We start from the raw sequence: 20,204 nt of genomic DNA on the forward strand, positions 1-20,204 counted from the left end.
CAGGAATCAGTCTGATTCACTTTCCATTGCGACTTGTAAAGTCTTGGACTACTTAGAGGCATATCAAAAATTAAAAGAATCTCTTCTGGCAGCATCGAAGCCTATGGTGTTTGATTCTTTGATATGAAGATTTCATCTTGGAGAACAGTTAATTTTAATGCTGTGGAATAGAGCATCATATCTGTGCTGCTGTATATACTACAGTGAGCATTATGTGTTGCTTAATAAAATGATGTTCCTGTCCAAGAACTTGTTTTCATAATGGGAGAGGGAAGGTGCAGTATTCAGATACCAGTAACTCACACCTAAAACTTTTGGCATAAATTCGTCTTTAGTATAGTTCTACTGCCTGCAGCTGGAGTTAAATTCTTTCTTCCTGGTTCAGAACTCGCTGCTTAAAATACAGCCTGGTAAATGTTGCAATGGTCTAAATACCTTTGGAACCAAGCGTCTGTCTCATCTTGCTCTGCAGGGAATTTGGTAAACAGAAGCAGGATTGAGACATGAAGATGTGTGTAGCCATCGTTCTACTTGCATTTGGCTGCAATACAATGGAAAGCTGAGGAAGAAAACAACTTGTTTTCTGTAAAGTCATTTTTGAGATGTCTTAAAACACTGTGAGGTCTATAAACATGATTTGGGGGAAAGAAAGATGAGAGATCCCAGGAAGCAGCGTACAGCTGCGGAAGTGCAAATCCTATGGGACTTTGCCACCAAGAACTCTACCTGCTAGCAATGATCAAAGTCAAATGTTCCTTGTTGTAGTACAAGCCTAGGGTATAATCACTGAATTTTGCTTCTTGGCTGTTCCTGAGTTTGTAGTCTTAGGGCAGGTTGTAGGCATCTTCTGGTACTTTTCAGTTCTTGATTTAAAAATCCTCTTTTTCATTTCATTGTACTTTGTACTTCTTTTCAACAGGCTCAAAGCCTGTTGGCAAGATGGCTTTTACTGAGCTCAAGTAGGATGCTCACATGTCTTGGGAGTGAATGTAAGTTTGACACTGATTTGATTCTGCTTTTTCTGCCTGCAGCTTATCACTCAAGCTCTCCAGTGAAGGACTTTATTTCCTCAGTCAAATATTTTCCACATGACTAGATAGTAGCTAGAGGCAGTGATTTTTCTGTCAATGCTCGGCGCTGTGGATTTTCTGTTCAGAAATCATATGGCCTTCTGAAAAGTAGTCTTCAAAACAAACACTGCATTTGTTCAGAGTGACAGGATAAAATGAAGCGATGGGGTATTTTTATTTCAATGGCACTTAAAATTTGTCTTTTTTCCCCAACAAAGCTTGAAGTCACAGGGAGGTTCATTCATTGTCAGCAGACACCTTCCCTGTCAAACTGAAAGTCATGTCCCAGTTTCTCATTTTGTACTCCTTGGAATGTGGTGCTTGTGAAAAGCACCAGCTTGGCTGCTGGGGATGTCTGGCTTTCACCCACCTCCCCGATAGGCTAGAGCTGAAGAGTTTTTTCCCTCATGCACTGATGTCATGACACCCGACAGCTTTGCCCCAGAAGCAGCTTCGTGAAGGGGAGCCTGCTTTCCAGCTCTGTTCAGTCAACAGCTCTCTCATCGCCAGCAAACAAAGAGGTTTTTAAGTGGGTTTGTGATTAGGGAAAATTGTCTGCAAGAAACACTGAACTAGCTTATGCACCAGTCGCCAAGGCACTGTCTTTTAATCATGACTGACACAGTTTTATATTGAAAACAAAGCCTGGCACCGTAATCTGTGTGCCAGTTTTATGCTAGTGGAGGACCAGTGATTACAATGTGGTTAAGCCTGATCTGTACAACAGGGAGAGGAACTGAATGTACAGAATTAATAGCAGATAAAACTACAGGTGTGAAAGGCTCGTTAAAAACTATCAAGCCATGGAGCAAAGAAATGTGGGAAATTATACCAGTGCCAAAGAGCAGTATGTGTAGGAAGATAAGGGGAGAAAGTTATTGGCCTGACAGTCCTTCAGAGAGGAGGAGAAAAAATTGGCTTAAAAATTGAGCCAGATAACGAAGTGGTATCTAATGACTCTGCATGCAAAAGTGACTTTTCCTTGAAATACTAGTTTTATATTCTAATGCAGAAAAGCTAGGTAGTAGCAAAGGAAGTTGATAGATTTCAAATTGAATGTTAATTAGGAACAATTTGAAAGTCCAGCCAAAATCTATTTAAATTGATGCATTTCTAATGGAAATTAATCCATCATGTGCTTTCCTAAAATAAAACAACATGATAAGATACTAAGTCTGCACGTGTTCAAAGTAGACTTCGAACATTAGAAAAGAAGAAAACAAAAATTAAAGGAATTCACTCCAGAGTGTGAAATGGCTGGTCTGCACCGCTGCCTGGTGCGGGGCTGGGTGGCTGCTTCTGTGCCAGGGCGCTGGGCGCGCAGCCCTTCCCAGCAGTGCTGCTTTCGGGGCCAGGAAACATGCAGAGCTGGGAAACATGCACGAGGGGTTGATGCAAGTTCTTGTGTCTTTCCATGGAGTTTTTAGCAACAAGATATGGATTTTTTTGTAGCTTGTTCAGATACAAGTGAGCACAAGCTGTATGCTAAGGAGAATAGTACCTTGCAGTGTTTTTGTCAAACTGGTAGCTAACTTTCAGTTCCTGTGGAAGGAGCAGGTAGGGCTGGGAAGAACACAAGTATGTGACTTTTAGAGAAGAGAGGAGATGGTATTAGAGGCATCTGTGTGTGTGATATGGGGCTGGGAAGGAAGGATATTGAACAATAACCAGTTTTCTGGTTACATGTTTGCCTCTTTCTTTGATTTCGTGTTATAACCCTTTGTCAGCTGCTATATATTATTCCTTTGGTGTTGATTAGAGCTATGTTTGATTTATGCCAGTTGAGAACCTAGTCCATAATTCCTAAGTATGAAGCCTTATTCACCACTACAGAGGTTATATTTCTTGTCAGGTCGTTTCACACATGTGGAGCCTTCTACAAAACCACAGCACACAGGTCTCCGTGCACTTCCATTTGTGTATGTTGGAATGTGCTTGATTTGTCTTACGGCCATGTGGCATTTGCAAACTGAAGCATGATGTGCAGCATCCCTGTGCAACTGAGACCCATGTTCCCTTGCTGACCTCTGGAAGAGATAAAAGTTATTGAGAAAATCAGCCTTTGGAGTTTCCAGCTCTGTTTAGTTATAGAATAGTTTAGTGAAGTGGCAGACCTAATTGGATTTTAAAATGCTAAATTTTTCCTTTCCTGGACCAAACCCAAATTCTTGGCACTGATACACCTTACTGCCAGTAGGATTCTGTTCCTGTGTGCGTGTTGAAGGCCTTGAGACATGCACTGGTCTGCCAGTGCTGGGTGCACCAGTTCCACTTTGCAATGCAAATGTAAGACATGGTGAATGTTAATGGATCTGTCTGCACACTTGCAGAGATTTTGCAGAAAATGAGTCTTATAGGCCTAAGGTGTTCAGTGTATCATAGGAGTCTAAAAGTGTGCCAATCTTTTCAGTTTTGTTGGGAAAAGCAGGCAGGTATGTGGCATAAAGGAGGTACCACAGTTGAAGGACACAAGGAATGGCTGAGCTGAAAGTGCTCTTTATTCGCAGCACGTCTGTTCCTTTGAGATAATTTCATGAAGCACATAGACCCTTCGCACCATCCCCACAGCTCAGCCCTTATCATTGCTATGAAATAGCTGTGAGCTGGAAGAGTTTTCTCTGTAGTGATGTTTAAAGATGACTGTCAGGTATCCCCCGCTGTGACCGGGATAACTACAATCTCTATGGATGGTTCTTAGCTGGTCTGAGTGCTCTTTACTTATATTTGGGTTTTATGCCCTTTGCTTTTCAGGCTTTTGTGTGATCCTAGGAAAGTAACCCCAAGGCGTGTGCTAACCCTTGACTTGCAGCATCAGAGCCTGCTTCAGGACCTTCAGCTTGTTGCTCCACAGATGTCTGCCCCGCTCCCCTCTGCTTCGGTCTCTTCACTGAAGTTTGACTGCTGAGAAATGATGGCAAGGGGTGAGATGAGCTCTCTGTGGCAGGGCAAGGTGGAGAGGGAGTACCCTCGTTGCTGTGCTGGCTGTTCCCTCCTGGCAGTGCTGGCACAGGGTGGGATCCAGCCCTCAGAGTGCTCCCGGGGATGCTTTGCAGTATCCTGTCTGGGGCTGTGCAGCTGAACAGGGCTGATTTAACGAGAGCCTGGGAGAGGATCTTGAAAGTTAAGGGTTAAACTCTGGCCAGCTGGACTTTAAGTAGCAGGCAGCATTCAAAGCACAGCGGACAAGTGGGATGTGAGAAGCCAGAATATGCAGGCACTGGGAATTGTGGGTGGCATTGAAAAGCCAAATACAAGAACAGAAACATGTATTTTAATATATATTTCCATTACAGTCACAAGCACAAATTGTGAGGGGGGGAAGTGCATCTCAAGAGCAACATATGTGTTATCTCATGCCTCCATCTAAGTATACAAGCATGGGATTAATGTCTATTTAACATAAAACTGAAAGTTTGGTGTACAGATGGTAGGAAGTTGGGCAACAGCATGTGTAGCTTGTAGCATAGATCTGTCTTAAATGAATGCCATCACCTAGCGTTGTTTCTTGCAAAATGTTACCCTTCAAATCCATCCCTAACCCACTTGCAAAGATGCTGAGCTGCCTCTTCAGCACAGACGTACTTAGGAAATTATAGGCCAGTGAGTCTGACCTCAGTCAGGCTAGGTAAGAATCTAGTGATGATAAAAAGAAATGAGAACACAAAGCGGTGGGAGAAATACGAGTTGATAAAAATCAGCCAGGGTGGCTAAATCTTGTCAGACAAATGTAGTGGGGTTTCTCCCCCCCCCACCTTTTAAGGTGATGATGCAGTGAGCAGTGTTACACACAGGCGGCGATGGACACAGACATCTGTAAGACACTTGACAGACCGAGGCACAACAGACTGATGGGTAGGATTAATAGGTACAAAATGTGCCTGGGAGATACCAAAGGAGAAAATGTGACTGGCATGCTGAAGAACTCATTGCATGCAGTTTTTGGAGCCATCCACAGACAGGTAATAAGCAGAATCTCATACCATACTGTGTGCAAAATAAATACTATTAATGCTGTTTGCAGGTGGGGATACAGAGGCCCAGTGAGATGACGTGATTCACTAAAAGGGAGAGCAATGGAACTGGAAATAATGCTTTCCAAATTAATTTCATTAGTATGATGCACTGTGACTGTTTTGATACATCCCTGCTCTAGCCAAATAATTGTGGGGTACTGAGAGAGGGGATAAGGCTTTACAGAAAAAACTCACTTATGTTCTGGCAATTTTGCTTCAGAATTTTCTTCTGTGCCTATTTATGATGATTTTCTTTGTCTTTATGAATCTGACCAAGAGTATCTTGAAAGAGAACTTACCTTTCAATCTGCTGAGGTCAAATGTTAGGAGCATGCTTATAGGGAAATCTCTTTGACCTTGTTGATTATGTTGTAGCTCTGTCTTTTCTAAAGCTTAGGACACTGCTTTATGAAGGCAATTGAAATCAGCATGTTTATTCTCTGCTCTCCATTCGCTCTCTAAAATTAAATGCCCTTGTGGTCTGAGTGGAAGCCAAGAGTGGTAGTATGCAACACTTTAGCTGCAGCTGGCTGGCTTGGAGACCTCTTCACAAATTTTCTGCCAAGTGGGGACGATAATGCTTCACTAAGACACCCTGCTCATTCATGGCAGTGGAGCTGGGAAGGGACTTAGAGAGTATCTGTGGTGTTTAGTCCCTTTGAGCAGCTGCTTGAGCAGATGCAAAAGCCCTCTCTTCAGTTCCACATGTTTTATTTAGTGGATCAGTTCTGTGTTTTTCATTTTATTTAAAATTAATCTACTTGTAGATCCCTGGTTTTAGTTGAAATAGTCCCCAAGTTTTGTCCTTCATGGGCTCTATTTCTTCACAAATGATCCTCTTAACTCATCACTGCTTATTTTTATAGACCTTTCCTTATACTTGGTAATTCTGTGAGATATTGGTCTGTCACTTACTGACAACTATAAATTTCTTTCAAAATAATTTTGTTGATTGTCCTGAATGAATTTTGCCTGGCAACTGCTGATATTCCTTTAAAATTTCCTGTGGCAGACCTGACTAAAACATCAGCGTGCCAGTAGCTTTGGGGTTTGGTATTCCTGGGCCAGTCAGGGCTGCAGACAAGTCATGTCAGTTATCCATCCTGTTGAGTGCTTACCAGGAAAAGAGTTTAATAGCAGGGCTTTCACAAGGAGTTAAATACCAGCTCTGTCAGTGAAAGGTTTTATCTCTAAAGTAAGGAAGCACAAATGAGGATTTGTACTGACTTAACTCTTCATCTTAATTGTGACCACCAAAGCTTCATATCACCCCAAGAGCTGCAAAAGGTGCATTGTTGGTGTTGCATGATGGAGGTAACAAGACAGAGTTTCAGTCGCTTGCCTGAAGTTACAGAGCAGTTCAGAAGCAGAGCTTGGAGCTGTTCCTGTGGATGTGAGTAGCGAAGTCTGTAGCTTGCTGCACAATGGACAGGACAATACAAAGGCTGGAAGAAGGTGGCTGGGATAAATGTCTTTGTTCAGGAAAATGAGTTCCCAACACAGGCTGAGGAATGCTGGAAAAAGGGGATTGTCCAGTAGTTATGTGGAGGTGATAAATGTTAGTGGGAACTTGATGTAGTGCAACCTCTAACTCAGAGAATTATGAGGGAGATCAATGTCCAGACAATATTTTCTGTGCTTGTATAGCTTCAGAAATGAAGGCTCCACCTTGGCTTTGTCTGGTGGGTGGTGTTGCCCACCATCTGATCTCTGTGGACCTCTGTGCTTTGAAAAATAAACAAGTTTTTCACTGTTCTTTGAGACAGGATGTTTTAAGGATGCAATTTGTCTAGAGACTGGAAGAGGCACCTAGAACCAGGGACTGTCAGAGGTCTAAGCCAGCTGTCTCGTGGTGGGGAGGTCATTAGCCCACTGCCAGCCACATTTTCTTTGTGTACAGGCATTGACTTTGGTTACACCACAGGAACAATATGTGAGTAGGTAAGTAATTGTTTAGAATGGCTTGTTTGGTCTCACATAGCCTTTTTTGCTCATACAAAGTGCTGACAAAGGAGCAAGTCCTCCTAAGGGTTACTGTTTCCTTCAGCTTCCACCTGAAGCTTCTCCATTAGCCCAAACAGGTTTGGGCTGCAGTTGTGCTGATGCCCATGTATGGAGAATGTCAAACAAGGGCAGAAGTGAATCCCTCGCAAGGATGTCGTGCAAGATTCACCCTTTGGTTCTGACACTGCGCAGCATTGTGCTCTATACGCGACTGGCAAAGTGGGTAAGTGTGTCCATCTGCACATCAAGACCTTTCTACCCCACCCATGACCATTTGGTTGCTGCCCCTCATGCTCAAAATAGAGCTGTCTCTTAGGGAACTCCCCTTCCTCCAGCCACTAGCACTGGCCTGCATGGTGGAGATAGTGTTTGCATCTGGTACTGAGCCTTTTGCTGCCTGCAGATAGCCCTGGTATCGGACACAGCTGTTTGGACAGTTCTATGAGTCATTAATCCAGGAGAGTATTGAGATAGTTTCCTCCCAATTGTCTCTGCGCTCCCTTGTCCCATGAATACATCCACGGACTAATTTTTCATTCGACTGAAGGACGAGGCTCCTTTCAGCTCCCTGATAATGCAGGATGCAGCAGCATTTGGCTTGGGCAGCGCAGTGCAGCTGGCGGACTCATACTCTTCGTGACCGCCCCTGTCCTGGCGGTGAGACCCTTTCATGGGGCTGTGCTATTTCTAGTCACTCTCAGATTCGTGACTCTGTCTCCTTTTGCACAGGAGTTTGAATTTCCATCTCCTGCTGACGTGCTGTAGTGGGCTGCCTGCTCCTGCACATGTTTGCTCTGCCTCCTCATGCTGTCTCCCCGAGCCTCCCGCTTCACAGGTGAGCGACTGTGGGGCATAACAGCTCTAATTCCTCCTCTCCATCCCATTACCCTGCTGCTCACCTGCTTGGGAGATGATGGAAAGGACTCATGTCTGAAACACCATGAAGGGCAAGGCCACCCCCAGAGGCTCCATCTTCCCCAACCAGCACAAAGTGATTATTCAAGCCTCTCTCTCTCACGAATAGTTTTGATATCATGGTTTTTGAGCACAACATCCTCAGAGCTTTTTTGCCACTTGAGCCCTGGATCCCTGCTCCCTGTCACTTTATTTTTGCCTCTCCTGGCTTGATTATTGATGAGAGCAATTTGCAGTATGTGCCACTCTATTCAGCAGGAACAAACTAGGTGTATAAGAGAGAAAAATTCTCATCCTCTTTGTAGGAGATTGAGCAATGTGCTTCCAAATCTCTGCACACATGTACTGTCATTGATTCATGTTTCTGTGGACAACTCTGTCATTTGCATATGAACGATCGTGGTTCTTCCAGGCTTCACTACACCTCAGGCTGTGGCTGGTCTTCGTGTTCATGCTATGGAACATGTTCCCAATCTGTATCTGTCACTGCTACTTAATGAAAAAGCTAAACATCGCTTCTCTTGCAGCCTCCTCTAATGGTTCAATTTTAATCTGCGTGTTGCTGACTGATTTTCTGTTCAGGCTATGATAAATAAAAATTAAACATTCAGAACAGATCTCTAGCTAGTGATGTCAACACATTTTGCAAATTTAAATTATGCCTCACAACATCCCTGCAATCTGTTTTCTTCTGAGAGGGAAGCTGAGGCAACCAGAGGTGACCAAGGAAACTGAGAGTCCTAATGCTGGAAGCAAATCTGTTGCTGCTAGCACAGGGTCACTGGGCATGGTCCAGGTAACATCTCTGTGCCAGCCAGGGGCTGGTCTGAGTTACCAAGGGCATCTACTGAAAGCTCTGGAAAATCTAGTTGTAGTGGTCTGAGGCAATCCCATCCATGACTGTCTTCTCTGTTCCTCTGCTGGACACAAATGGACTGCAGCAGAGACTGCAGGAAGCAGCGTACTCCTGTACATCAGCCTCTCCAGTCTGAGCCTCATGTTTCATTATAAACCTTCTAGCTGAAATGGTCGACTTTGCAAAGAAATTATTCAAGTGTGGGAGAATGTTGTCTTTCCTGGCTTTGTGCTGAGGGTCTTCTCAATTGAGAGGTTTCTGTAAGACTGTTCCTGGAAGTCATTGGGATGGAAATGAAATGTTTCACTGGACATTTAGATGTGTCACTGCTGCCGTGGTGTGTGCAGGTGATGCATATGCACAGTTATCTTCTACTGACATCAATGTTCAGTCTGTTAAAATTATGTTAATGTTCAAACTCAAGAATTTTATGCTGAAGGGGAATGATATTTTCATGTGCTGCTGAATACCTGAGTTTCTAACATTCCCGGATGTTAGTAAGTGTTATATAAGTGTTGTTTCCTTACAGTTTTCTAATAGTGTCATTTCCTTACAATTTTTCTAAATGCCTGTCCCTTTTTAAAACTAAAATGTGTGATTAGAAGAGTTGTATGGGTTTAAGTTCAAGGTGTAGGCTGCACCTTTCATTGCCCTTAAAGGTCACTCACATAAGTAGGAATAGCTATTTGTAAGCAACATTATATGCCAACAATACAGGTTTCATGGATGTTTTGCCTGAATAATAACCTGTGTTGATACTGTATTCTCTGCCATTGCCAGAGACCTTTAAAATGGGTGTAAGCATGTCTGTTTTCATAAAAAGGAAGAGAAACACCATGGTTTAAGACTAAGGGCAGAATATTGGGATTCAAGACTCAACTCAAGCCAAGGAGATCATTAGAGTTGAATTAAATGCTGTTACTAATCAGGAACAGGCCACTTACAAAATTGCTCGGACCCTGGAAGTCCATGGATTTCAGGATGGTCTCAGTCTCGTGATTGACCATAACAATTCTGCCTCTTAGTCCATCAGTGCTTTTATCAATGATGGAAACGCTCACAGAGAATACTGGATAACCTAATCTAATTTTAAAATAAAACATTTGTACCACCAAAGCACTGAAATACAATAAATTCACAAATGACCTCCCAGCTCTACTGCTGTAAAAATCCTAAATGGAAATCTGAACTTCATCAGGGCTTAAAAACTACTTAGAAACAAAACGGATAAATACATTGAAAGAACTAATAACAGTTTGGGAACGTAGGAGGTCTGTGTGATAAAACTGGCACTTGCTGCCTTGGCAATGGATCAGTAACAAGGAAAAGTCTGATAGCATTTTTATATCGCTGAAGCAGCTTGTGGATGCATGTAGCGCATCCACAGAGCTTTCTGTTCAAAAGGCAGAGGCCAAAATCTCAGCCTTGGTCATTAAAGCAACTGTCACAGACTGGAAGGGCTGCTTGATTCACTCTCCGAGCAGCACAGCCTGTAAAGGAGCCTGTCTACCTACAGCTCACCCTCAAACCTGTCACCGGTGCCAACAGGCCCATCCTGCCATGGGACGCAGGCCGGCTTGGCTGCTGAACGGCAGAAGTTCACGCTCACCAGCAGCATCCTCCCAAGAGACCGACTGGGGGCTCCTGAGCCTGGGCTGAATTGCAGGCTGAGGTTGGAGAATTGCTATGGGTTGCGCTCTGAAAATGGCAAGGGTGAGGCCCTAGGGGCACTTGGTGGGGGTGTAACTCAGGTCTGGTTGAAGGCATCATCCCTGGGTGACAGTGACTCCATTTTACTTTGTTTGCATGGCCTTTGATGGAGGAAGAGCAAGATAGGAATAAGGGTATAAAAATTTCAGCTTTAGGTGCAAGGTGCATAGTTCATGCTGCCTTCTTAGGAATGCTGGTTTAGTTAGACCTGTCTGCGGTCATGGCAGGTCTAGACTTTTGGTTATTGAGGAAATTAATGGGTAATTAAAAATTCTTTAGTTAGATTAGTACCAGATGTTTCACAAAGCACTGTTATAAACATCTGTCCAGCTGCATTAGTAAAATCCAGTTTGATAATGTGGAGTCCTACTGATCTTCAGTTTGAGGAAATACACTTGACAAAAGTTTTCATTTTTGGATCAAGTTTATGTAAATATTTAAAGATATATCAGATTAATAGGACTTTACAATAACTCTAGAAGTATTTTTACACTTCACGAATACAAGTAGTGTCTTTCTATACACAGCAGCAGCTTCTGAAGATGGATGACAGCTCTCAGTTTGATTGTCAATTACGTGTTTATACTCAGTTTGACAGATAATTTTTTCATGGTGATTTACTCTTCCTCATAATTAGATGTAGCAATTAGGATATCTTATATATTATGCTGGAATTTTCTTCTAATGATGCTGTAGCTAGATGGTCTCTCAGACACCTGTTCCACAGCAGAGCAAGCATGGGAATTAACTCTCCACCACACCAATCTGTTTTGGGTTTTTTTTTCCCTTTGAATCATTTTAATCTCCTGGTATTGGGGAACTTCCACTGTTTTCCCAGGATATTCCCTATCCCTAGTTGATGTTTGTTTCTCTTATCTTTATCTAAGTTACTTGCTTACAGATCTGATCAGCTGGCTTGCCATCTTTTGCTGAGCAGCAGCATCCCTCCTCCTTTGTCTTGGAAAACAGATGCTCTGCCATGTCCCTTTGGTACCTCAAGGAATGCTTTTTCATTTCACCATCGGTGCAAAAAAAATAGCCAGAGATGGAAAAAACATACAGAGAACTGAGCACCTGGCAACACTGGCAGTACTGCCCACAGCCATGTATCCTCTTGTCCTTGGCCTCTTAAAACCAGCTTTCCCTGCTCACTATCACAAAGCATGTACTGCAGTAAGGAGGAGAGTTCCCAGCCAGAAATTGCTGCTGGGGCAGTATTCAGTGTTGGGGTTGATATGCAGAAGAGAGGCATGGCTGTGTGTCTATTTTCCATGTACAATTATTACACAAGTAAATTAACTGCAAACACACATCTCCATAATGAATGCTTGTGTGTTGAAATGCCCACTTTGCATGGAAAAGATTGTAGAATTTGCACATACAAATTAGGTGCAAAATTATGTAGTTTAAATGACTGAACGCACTGGTAGCTTATGAGTTCCTGCAGTCAGTGTCTCCCAGCACAGAGGCAGAACCGCAGGGAAGGAAGTCCAAATGCAGCCAGACTGGTGGTTCTGTCTCATCTCCTCCTTACCTCCAGCACTATCAGCATTGTGCTGCCAGCATTTTAATGGGGGGCTCCCAGGAAAGGGTCCTGTATCTGGTGGCGAGCTGGTAGTTTCTAAAAGGCAGAGGGATACGAGTTTCAGGTTACTTCCCACCATCTGGACTTCAGGAATGCTAAGCTGAGGCTGGGCAAGGACACAGCGCTGCAAAGCACCTCTGATGGGTAGCAGCTGGGCTGCACTGTCCCTTCTTCACCCTGCACAAAAGTGATACCAGCATCCTCGCCGGGCCAGCTGGGCAGCAGGAGAGCCGGCCCCACGGGGGAGAGCAGCCACGACCTGCCCTGAAAGGCTGAAAGCCTGAGCAAGCAGCCGTGAATATAACGTTTCATTGGCGCAGCTGCAAAACAAGGCAACTTCTGTAGATTTGTGTCACTGTGTGTAGAGCTGGTTGAAAGTTTTAGGAGGTGAGCCACGCTGTTGTTTGGCTATAACGTGCCTTGTTAGGTTCCTCTGGGCAGGAAGATGTAGCATGTGCACTGCATGTGCATTTTCTTCCCCTACCAGCTTCCGTTGGCTGAAGGAGAACCCAGATACCCATTTTGAAGAGCCATAGTAATTTGATTTTGTTTGTTTCATTTTCAAGTTCTCTGAAGGAAAAAGAGCCCATAAGCTTTATTTCAAAGGTGAAACCTGGAACGCTTGCTCCTGGGTCCAGAGGCTGGCATTAAAGGGAAGGTCCTGCCAGCTGCTGCAATGTCCTTCTGGATCACTGGTGAGCAGGAGAGCTCCCCTGTCCCAGTGCTCACTGCCATTCCCCTCAGTTTTCTGCAATTGCGCTGTAATTTCTGTGGTTGTATGCTTAAAAACTTCATGTATAATTATATGAAAGAGCTTGTTTGATTTGATTAGCACAGATTTACAAAAGCATCTAGAGAAAGTATCTTCCCACAGGGAAGCTGTTCTTGACAGAAGAACAGGATTAAACTGGCATTTAGAGAGTTAAACCCTGGTCTTTTTTTGAGGTATAGCTGGAACAGAGACCTTAGACCAACAGGATCTGCTGTACAAAGCCACCTCAGCTGTGCAAAGGGGCTCTGGTGGATTAGGAGCAAAACCAAGTACTTACAGTCTCGAGATTTAACACAGACAATGTAGACGTCTTCAGGATGTGACCAACAAGGAATCAAAAACTTCTGGTTAGCCTTTGCCTGTGGCCCATGGGGCAGAGAGGGACAGAGAAAAATGAAACAGGATTACAGTCCCAATGCTGTGATTAATGTTGGTGTTGAAAGGGGAACAGGACTCTCCGAGTTGCCTGCCTAATCACAGGCTGGAACCTGCTTGGCAAGTCGTCTCCACTTGAGACTCTTCTGGCTGGCAGCCAGAAATATTGTCTGGGACAGGTGACATTGTGTAGGTTTGACATACCTCTTCTGTTGTCCTTGTAATGCTGCCAGCATCCTGTGGTCATTTTTTGTCGATTAGGCTCCTGTTCCTTTGGGGAATTGATAGCTTGAATATTTATTCTTTCTTTCTGGTTGTTTGGGGGGGGGGGGGGGGAGGAAAAAGAAGGGAGAGCTTAAAAAACAAAATTAGATGGTTGAGGTAACACAGGCTATACTGAAATCTTTAGGATTCACAGCAAAGAATTATGCTTCAGGTCAATTTTGATTTCTAGAAATCAACTTGTTGGTTAAATCCCTGTAGAAAAGTGCTCCTTTAAAGACTCGCTCTGTGCCATGACCGTTGCCATAAAAAGGCAGTGTTGAGAGAGTGTCGTAGGTCTGGTGTAAGCACGGCTCGCCATGTGCTTAGGCTTGAAGAAAAAAGCTGCTCCATGAACAGCTGACCTTATGAAGTCTAGTTTCCTGCAGGTTTGGTTTTCTCTCTCGTAAGCCCTGGCTCCTCCATCTCTCTCAAGAAATCTCTTGCAGACAAGAAGGGAGGCAGCAAACGGGGTCTGTGGGTGCTGCTCAATCAGCTGCCTCTCCATGGCGTCCTTGCTGAGCTTTCTCACCTTCTCAGCCAGCTCCTTTGGGTCTTCCCCCACTGCACAAACCAAGCGGGAACTAAATTATCTCAAATACATCAATCCCTCTTCCAAATCTGGGTGAGAATGGCTGATGAATGAAGTGCTATTGGGGAGCAGCAGTGTTGCTGAGGAAAGACGGACTGAGATGGAAGTCTGTTTCCCAAGGAAACTATGCTAAAAAAAATAATGCAATTGTGCAAACATACCCACAAAGTTTAGTAACTATTTGCAGTCCCTGTGTACAGCGTGGTGTGAAGTGGAAAGTGCTGCTGCTCCTGTCTGAGCTTGTGACTCTGCTGAGGACTCTCTGGGTCCCTTGGCATGTCACTGAATGTCGTGCCTCTGGTCCATCCCAGGTGAAAGGGAGGAAATGGGGCATGTTCCCGGATGGATGTCGGGCTCTTTGGGTTAACTCTGGCCATGTGGAGGGGACTGCACAACGGGGCCTCAAACTTGGCCGAGGCCTTTGCGTTTCTGGAACACAAACAACTCAGTTTATAATAATCTCAGTATGTATCTATTTACATAGCTGTTTAGTCCATAAATGTTTCTCGTGAAGGCTCTTTCCAAAGCACATAGAGTACATAAGGCTATTGCTGTGCGTTTCTCCAGCTTCAGGGTTCCTTTCTGAAACAAATTTAAGCACTGGAATCCAAGCTGACCAGCAGTCCTGACAATATTTGGAGCTCTGAAAATGAAAACTAGGATTTTTGATACTGTTCCCATTTCTAACTGGCAACCAAGGGAAAGCTCTTGGTGTGGAGAGAATTAACAAGACGCACGGTTAAGTGATGGTCGTGACTCGTGTTTTGCCAAGCAGAGACAGGTCAAATGATTTGGGCGGAAAACAAAACCCAGCTCCGATTGGCAACAGGCTCAGCACAGCGATCCCCACCTCCTCGTCTCCTCTGTCACTCCGAGCATGTCCTTGGAGCACCTCTCAGCGCAGCATGGGGTCGTGCCGGGTGGCCAGCCGGACCTGCAGGGAGAGGTGAGTGAATTACCAGCCTGGTCCCCTTGAGGGGGCATGAGAGGAGGTGACCAAGGGGAGGGAAAAGTGAGCCTGGGGATGCTGAGGCCACGGGCTCCAGCTTTAAACCACGCTCTCCGTGCCTCAGTTTCTCTCGCTCTGCAAAGAGCGGCCCCGAGGCCGGTTAGTGGGGATGTGGGGCTGGGGAGGGGGTTCCTGGGCTGCGTGCCCGCTGGGCAGCGGAGTGCGGGGGGAGGCGGGTGTCCGGGCTGAGCTGGCCGTGCCAGCCCCGCAGCACAAGAGCTGCCCCGGCCGTGGGGACGGTGTCCCGCAGCCTCCCCAGCCCGGGGGCTGTGCCCGGCGCGGCGGGAGCGGAGCTGTCCGCGGGAGCGGAGCTGTCCGCGGGAGCGGAGCTGTCCGCGGAGCGGAGCTGTCCGCGGCCGCCGGTGCTGAGCCGCGCTGGCAGCCGCCGAGCTCCCGCGGGCGCGGAACCTGCGCCCCTCCCGCCGCTACCGCCGCCCCCCCCCGGCCCGCGGAGCTGCCGCGGGAGCCCCGGCAAGTTTCTGGCGGCGGAGAGCGGAGCGGGCTGCGCCGGGGGGGGCTCCTTCGGGAAAGGTAAGGGGGGGCCCGGCCGCGGGGGAGACGCTGCCCCGGGCATCCCCGGGAGGGATACGGTGTCCCCGAGCAGCCCCGGCCCTGGGTGTGGGGAGGACACGGTCCCCGTGGTGTCCCCAGCCCCAGTAGCTGTGTCCCCGGTGGGGGGTGGAGCGCAGCGCCGGGGCAGTGCGTGTCCCGGGGTGGGCATGGGGGACCGGCAGCGCCAGCCCCGGGGCGACCTCAGCGCCCGCCTGGGCAACCTTGGGCGCTGGTGCGTGGGGGTGAGCGACACGTCTCCCTGAGAGCTTTAGGGTGCACGGGGGCATGGGGTTGCACCCCCACAAAGGGACTTGCAGGAGTCCGGGGTGGCTGACAGCGGGAGGCGAAAGCAGACTTGGTTTGTCTGTACCCGGTGGGGATGGGCAGCCCTGGCACAGGAAAACTCAGTCATCTACAAAGTGATTTCGGGTAGTGGACCAAGGGCTGCCTTTCCCTACGCTGCAACCTGTCCTTTAGATACCGAGCAGTCACTCAGCTACGCTCTTTCACTCTTCTATGACTTTTTAAGGCTTGCTTTATTTGCTAGGCAGGCAGCAGTGTCTAAGCTTCCCCTGGGTTAGGAATGCCAGAAATCGATTCCTGCTATTTACTATTGAAAGAGACTGGAGGTCAGCTGAGTTTCCAGGCTCATCAGGTTTCCTCCTCCTCTCCAAGAAAGGCTTTGTGGCATGTTGGCTGAAGAAAAGCAACTGTCCAGGTCTGGAGACAAGAAAGGCAAAACCGACAGTCACACAAAATAAAAAGTATAGTTTTTCAGGTTGACAGAATGCATGTGATCAGGCCAGTCCAGCCAGGCCAGTGTCCTCCCAGGTGCCAGACAGGGACATGGGATGTAGGTTTAGGTTTGATTCTTCCTGTGAACACAAGAGTAGGGTTTGGGATGCAGAGTACAAGGGTTTCCTGGTAATGTACCTGTGGCAGCAGCTGCTTGGAAAACTTCATCTCATTTTGAAGTCTGATTAAATTGAGGGGAAAGGAGCTTTTACAGTCTGTCTCTTCTCAGAACAGAGTCTGAGCGATGGAGCTTAAATCAAATTCAACAGCAGCTTTGTATGCCCAAAGACTACGTGGCCAAGCAGTTTGATTTTAAAGGGCTGCATTGTGCTGGCGGGGTAGCCCCTGATGAGACATTCTCATGTGAAGTCCCTCCCAGAGGAGTTACAGATTTAGTCTTGATTGAACATAGTCATGTTTTTGAAATGTTTTTGAGCTGGAAGAAAATCCAGCAGTTGTTTCTGTCAGAAATTAGTGTGAATGTGTTTAGTACCTGCACTGATATTTCTACAGCTTGTGACTCTCCACTACACGTGACAGCAGAGGGAGAGGCTTGTGCAAGCTTCCCCCTCTGTCGCACGCTCACCTGAGAGCAGCTCGGAGAGAGGGAGGCCTTTGGGCAGGTTTCCAGCAGGCAAGCAGAACCAGAACAGGTTTGTGAATTGGCAGGGAAGCAGGTTACTCACTGTCTTGTTTCCACAAAGGTAAAGATGATGTAAGCACCTCCTGGGGCCAGGTGTGGAGAGGTCCCAGCATCCCCCTCACAGAGATGCTCAGACAAGCGCACCACCTTCTAATTCATCTTGGGGGGGAAAGGCTTTACAGGCCCCCAGTGAAAGCAGCAGGGCAAAGTCTGAGGTTTCTGCAATAGTTTTTGTACTGATCCTAGCTCCGCTTGCCTGTACTCTGCACATAGCTACAATAAGTTTACAGGATCTAGTTTGTGATTTACTTTCAGACACAAAAATGATAGCTCTCCCTATTTCTGTAAAACTGATTTATTGTCCATGTGTCAATGACATCAGCATATCTATCAGTGCAAGAGATGCATTTTTATCATTTTCTGTAGTACAATGAGAGATGTGTGCTTTACAGATAGCTCAAGCACAACCATAAAAATAAGGCCTATCCCCAGTAATGTGTCAGAAATAGAAGTTCCTCGCCCCTGGATTATTGTTACTTTTTGCCAGCTTGATCTCACAGGACACTTGCAGCTCCCCTAATGTATTGCAGGATGGAGACCTGCCAGGGATCTGAAGGAAATAAAGTCCTGTAAGCTTTGCCAGTTCTCTCCTTTTGCTGCGTGTGTGCGTGCACGCTGAGGAGCAGGAACAATTCCTTCCAGACTGTTTATGCTGGGCCTTGCCCTGTCTCGCCACCAGTGCAGCTGTGTGACCACAGTCCCTCCTTTTTCCCAGGCTCCACGTTCTTAATACACATATGCTTTGCTAAAGCATCTCAGAGAGGTGGTGTGCATGTGCTGTGTTCAGCATGTCTTGAGGAAGAATGAAAGTTGGCCTAGGGGGGGACTATGAATTATGAGAATTTCAGGACTGATTTGCTCAGCCCTAAATGAAGGTTGTTTCCAATTAGGTTAATGAAGGACGTCATTCTCATGGCCAGAGTCACTCAGTCTGGTACAGGGAGGTATAAATCACCTGTCCCTGTACATGGACACTCTTTACCCTCTGAAGAGCACAGGAGAGTAAGGGAGGTTATTCTCACTGGGCTGTGAAGCATTTAGCATCCAGGGTGCTCTGTGGAGATGAAGCCAGCAGCTCCCTTTCACCACCAGTGCCGTGTCCTCCTGCCCACCCATAGCACAAGGGGCGGCACCTCCACATCCTCCGCTCCTGCTGGATTCACTCTCCTCTGCACCAGCTTTGCTCCTGAGGCGAGTGACTCCCTGTCCCATCCGCGGGTGCCACTCTGCAGCCTGGGACATCGCTCCAGCACTCCGACCCCTCGGCTGGGTCTCGCCCAGCCTGCACCGTCGCAGGGCTCTCGTCACCAGAAACTGCTCGTCCCTTCCTTGCAGTCTGTTGCATATAGGGACGGTCAGAGCAACAAGCAACACTGAAGGCACTTGTGTGGACAAGTGCTGTAACTCGGTGCCCCAGACAGAGCTATAACTGCCCGACAGTGTGTGCATTTATCTCAGTGCACACATCCAAAATGTGCCTGTGGGAGCTCTCCCCATTTTTTATCTGTTTGTGGTTAAGGAGAAAGAGTCACTTTCTCAACAAATTCTGAAGACAAACTTAAAAGCTGATGAATATGTAGCAAAACCACCTCCCTCCTTCCCTTTTCACAGCCACAGTTTCATACTGTGGGTCTAATAACTTAGTGGTTTTCTAATAAATTTAACCTTAGCATCAATTAAAATGATTTGGCACACAAGGAAGGGAGAGGTGGGCTCCTAACGACATTCATCATAGAAAGCACATTGAGATTAGATTTTCGTTAGCTGTGAAATTAAATACTCTGAAGCAGCTTTTTCACCCTGACAATTATGAATATGCATCAGAGTGATGTTCGCACCCTGCCCTGCCTGCTCCTGCATGTGCTGGTGAGGAGGAAGGCCCATTTCCTCACAAACCTTTGAGAGGGTGTCCTGAAGAATGGAAAATTTGGGCTCCAACCTTTTCTGCTCCCTTGTGATGGAGAAATCTCATTAGAGAACTTTTCTGCAGTGTCCCATCAGTTTTGCCTGCTCTCTTCAGTTAAAGCCTGAGATCCCCTAGTTGTCTGTCTTGCAGCCTGATAACTGTTTTCCACTAAAGCCCGGATTTGCCACTGCTGCTTTTTCCTAAGATAAAATGACTCACAAGATTTTAAATAAAACCTGAACACAAGCCCCATTTATTTTACTATTCATTATGAGTCAATGCGTAGTATGGTGAGGATTTGAGGCTACGGACAAGACTGGCACAGGGCAGGTAAAGAAAGGTTGGGAAATATTTCCCTTTTCCTCCTAGGGATTTCCAGCACTCGTGTCCAGCAAGTCGGGATTGTCGGTGAAAATCTCAAGGGAGAAACTAAGTCTCCACTGAACAGTCAATAAAGGGAGAGATTCAGCTTGAATCCTGGGTGTGAAGCACTTGGAGTGCTTGCAAGGGGCTCACATCGCAGGGTCAGTACCAGGTATCCAGGAACATCCCTTTATTGAAATGATTGATCATGTAAAGTGAGAAAACAATCATCGCCCACCCCTGGAGCTGCTGTGCTCCCCTCCTAAGTGATTTTGTAGTTTCTCTGCAATCAAACAGTGTGTACTCGATGCCCAGACCTTGGCTTGCGCTGATGTGGAACCTCACAGGAGCGCAGCCGTTGGGCTGCTTTCCGCAGGCTGCCCTTGCAGGGGGAGCACACTGAAGTCACAGGGCCTGGGGCTACCCAGCTCCCAGAACAGGTAACGACAGTTTTGCTATTGCTTTAATATCTGCTGAAAGATGGGTCCTGCACAGACCAGACCAGGAGGGACAGCTTAAAGCTGCCTGGCATCACCTCTGTTCTGGTGCCTCTGCCTGGCATTCGTGGGCCCTGCTCAGGATTCCTGTTGATTCGATTCCCCAAGCTCCTAGGGAGCAAACAGGAAAGGCCACCCCAGCTGGACACCAGCACGTCCCAGTGCCTTGGCTGGGCAGGCGGGGAGGAGCTTCCCAGAGCTGCAGGTGCCATCAGTCATGCTGAGG

At 46.5% G+C, this 20,204-nt stretch overlaps 1 protein-coding gene across 5 annotated transcripts in view; it reads left to right on the forward strand.

The window, feature by feature from the left end:
- Positions 1-20,204, forward strand: part of LOC141951518 (opsin-5-like) — a 43,034-nt gene that overhangs the window by 11,503 nt on the left and 11,327 nt on the right. The window contains exons 1-4 of one of the 5 annotated variants that reach the window (XM_074887884.1): positions 5,506-6,476; positions 6,984-7,024; positions 7,131-9,355; positions 14,929-15,099. In XM_074887884.1, coding sequence (XP_074743985.1) covers positions 15,031-15,099 — 69 coding nt within the window. In that variant the 5' untranslated portion in view covers positions 5,506-6,476; positions 6,984-7,024; positions 7,131-9,355; positions 14,929-15,030. Of the gene's footprint in view, positions 1-5,505; positions 9,356-14,928; positions 15,100-20,204 lie in introns of those variants that run through there. The other 4 variants (XM_074887885.1, XM_074887886.1, XM_074887887.1 and 1 more) reach the window with 4 other exon arrangements.

The sequence above is a fragment of the Strix uralensis genome, chromosome 18 (genome assembly GCF_047716275.1).
Source record: "Strix uralensis isolate ZFMK-TIS-50842 chromosome 18, bStrUra1, whole genome shotgun sequence".
In the NCBI taxonomy this organism is placed as follows: domain Eukaryota; kingdom Metazoa; phylum Chordata; class Aves; order Strigiformes; family Strigidae; genus Strix; species Strix uralensis.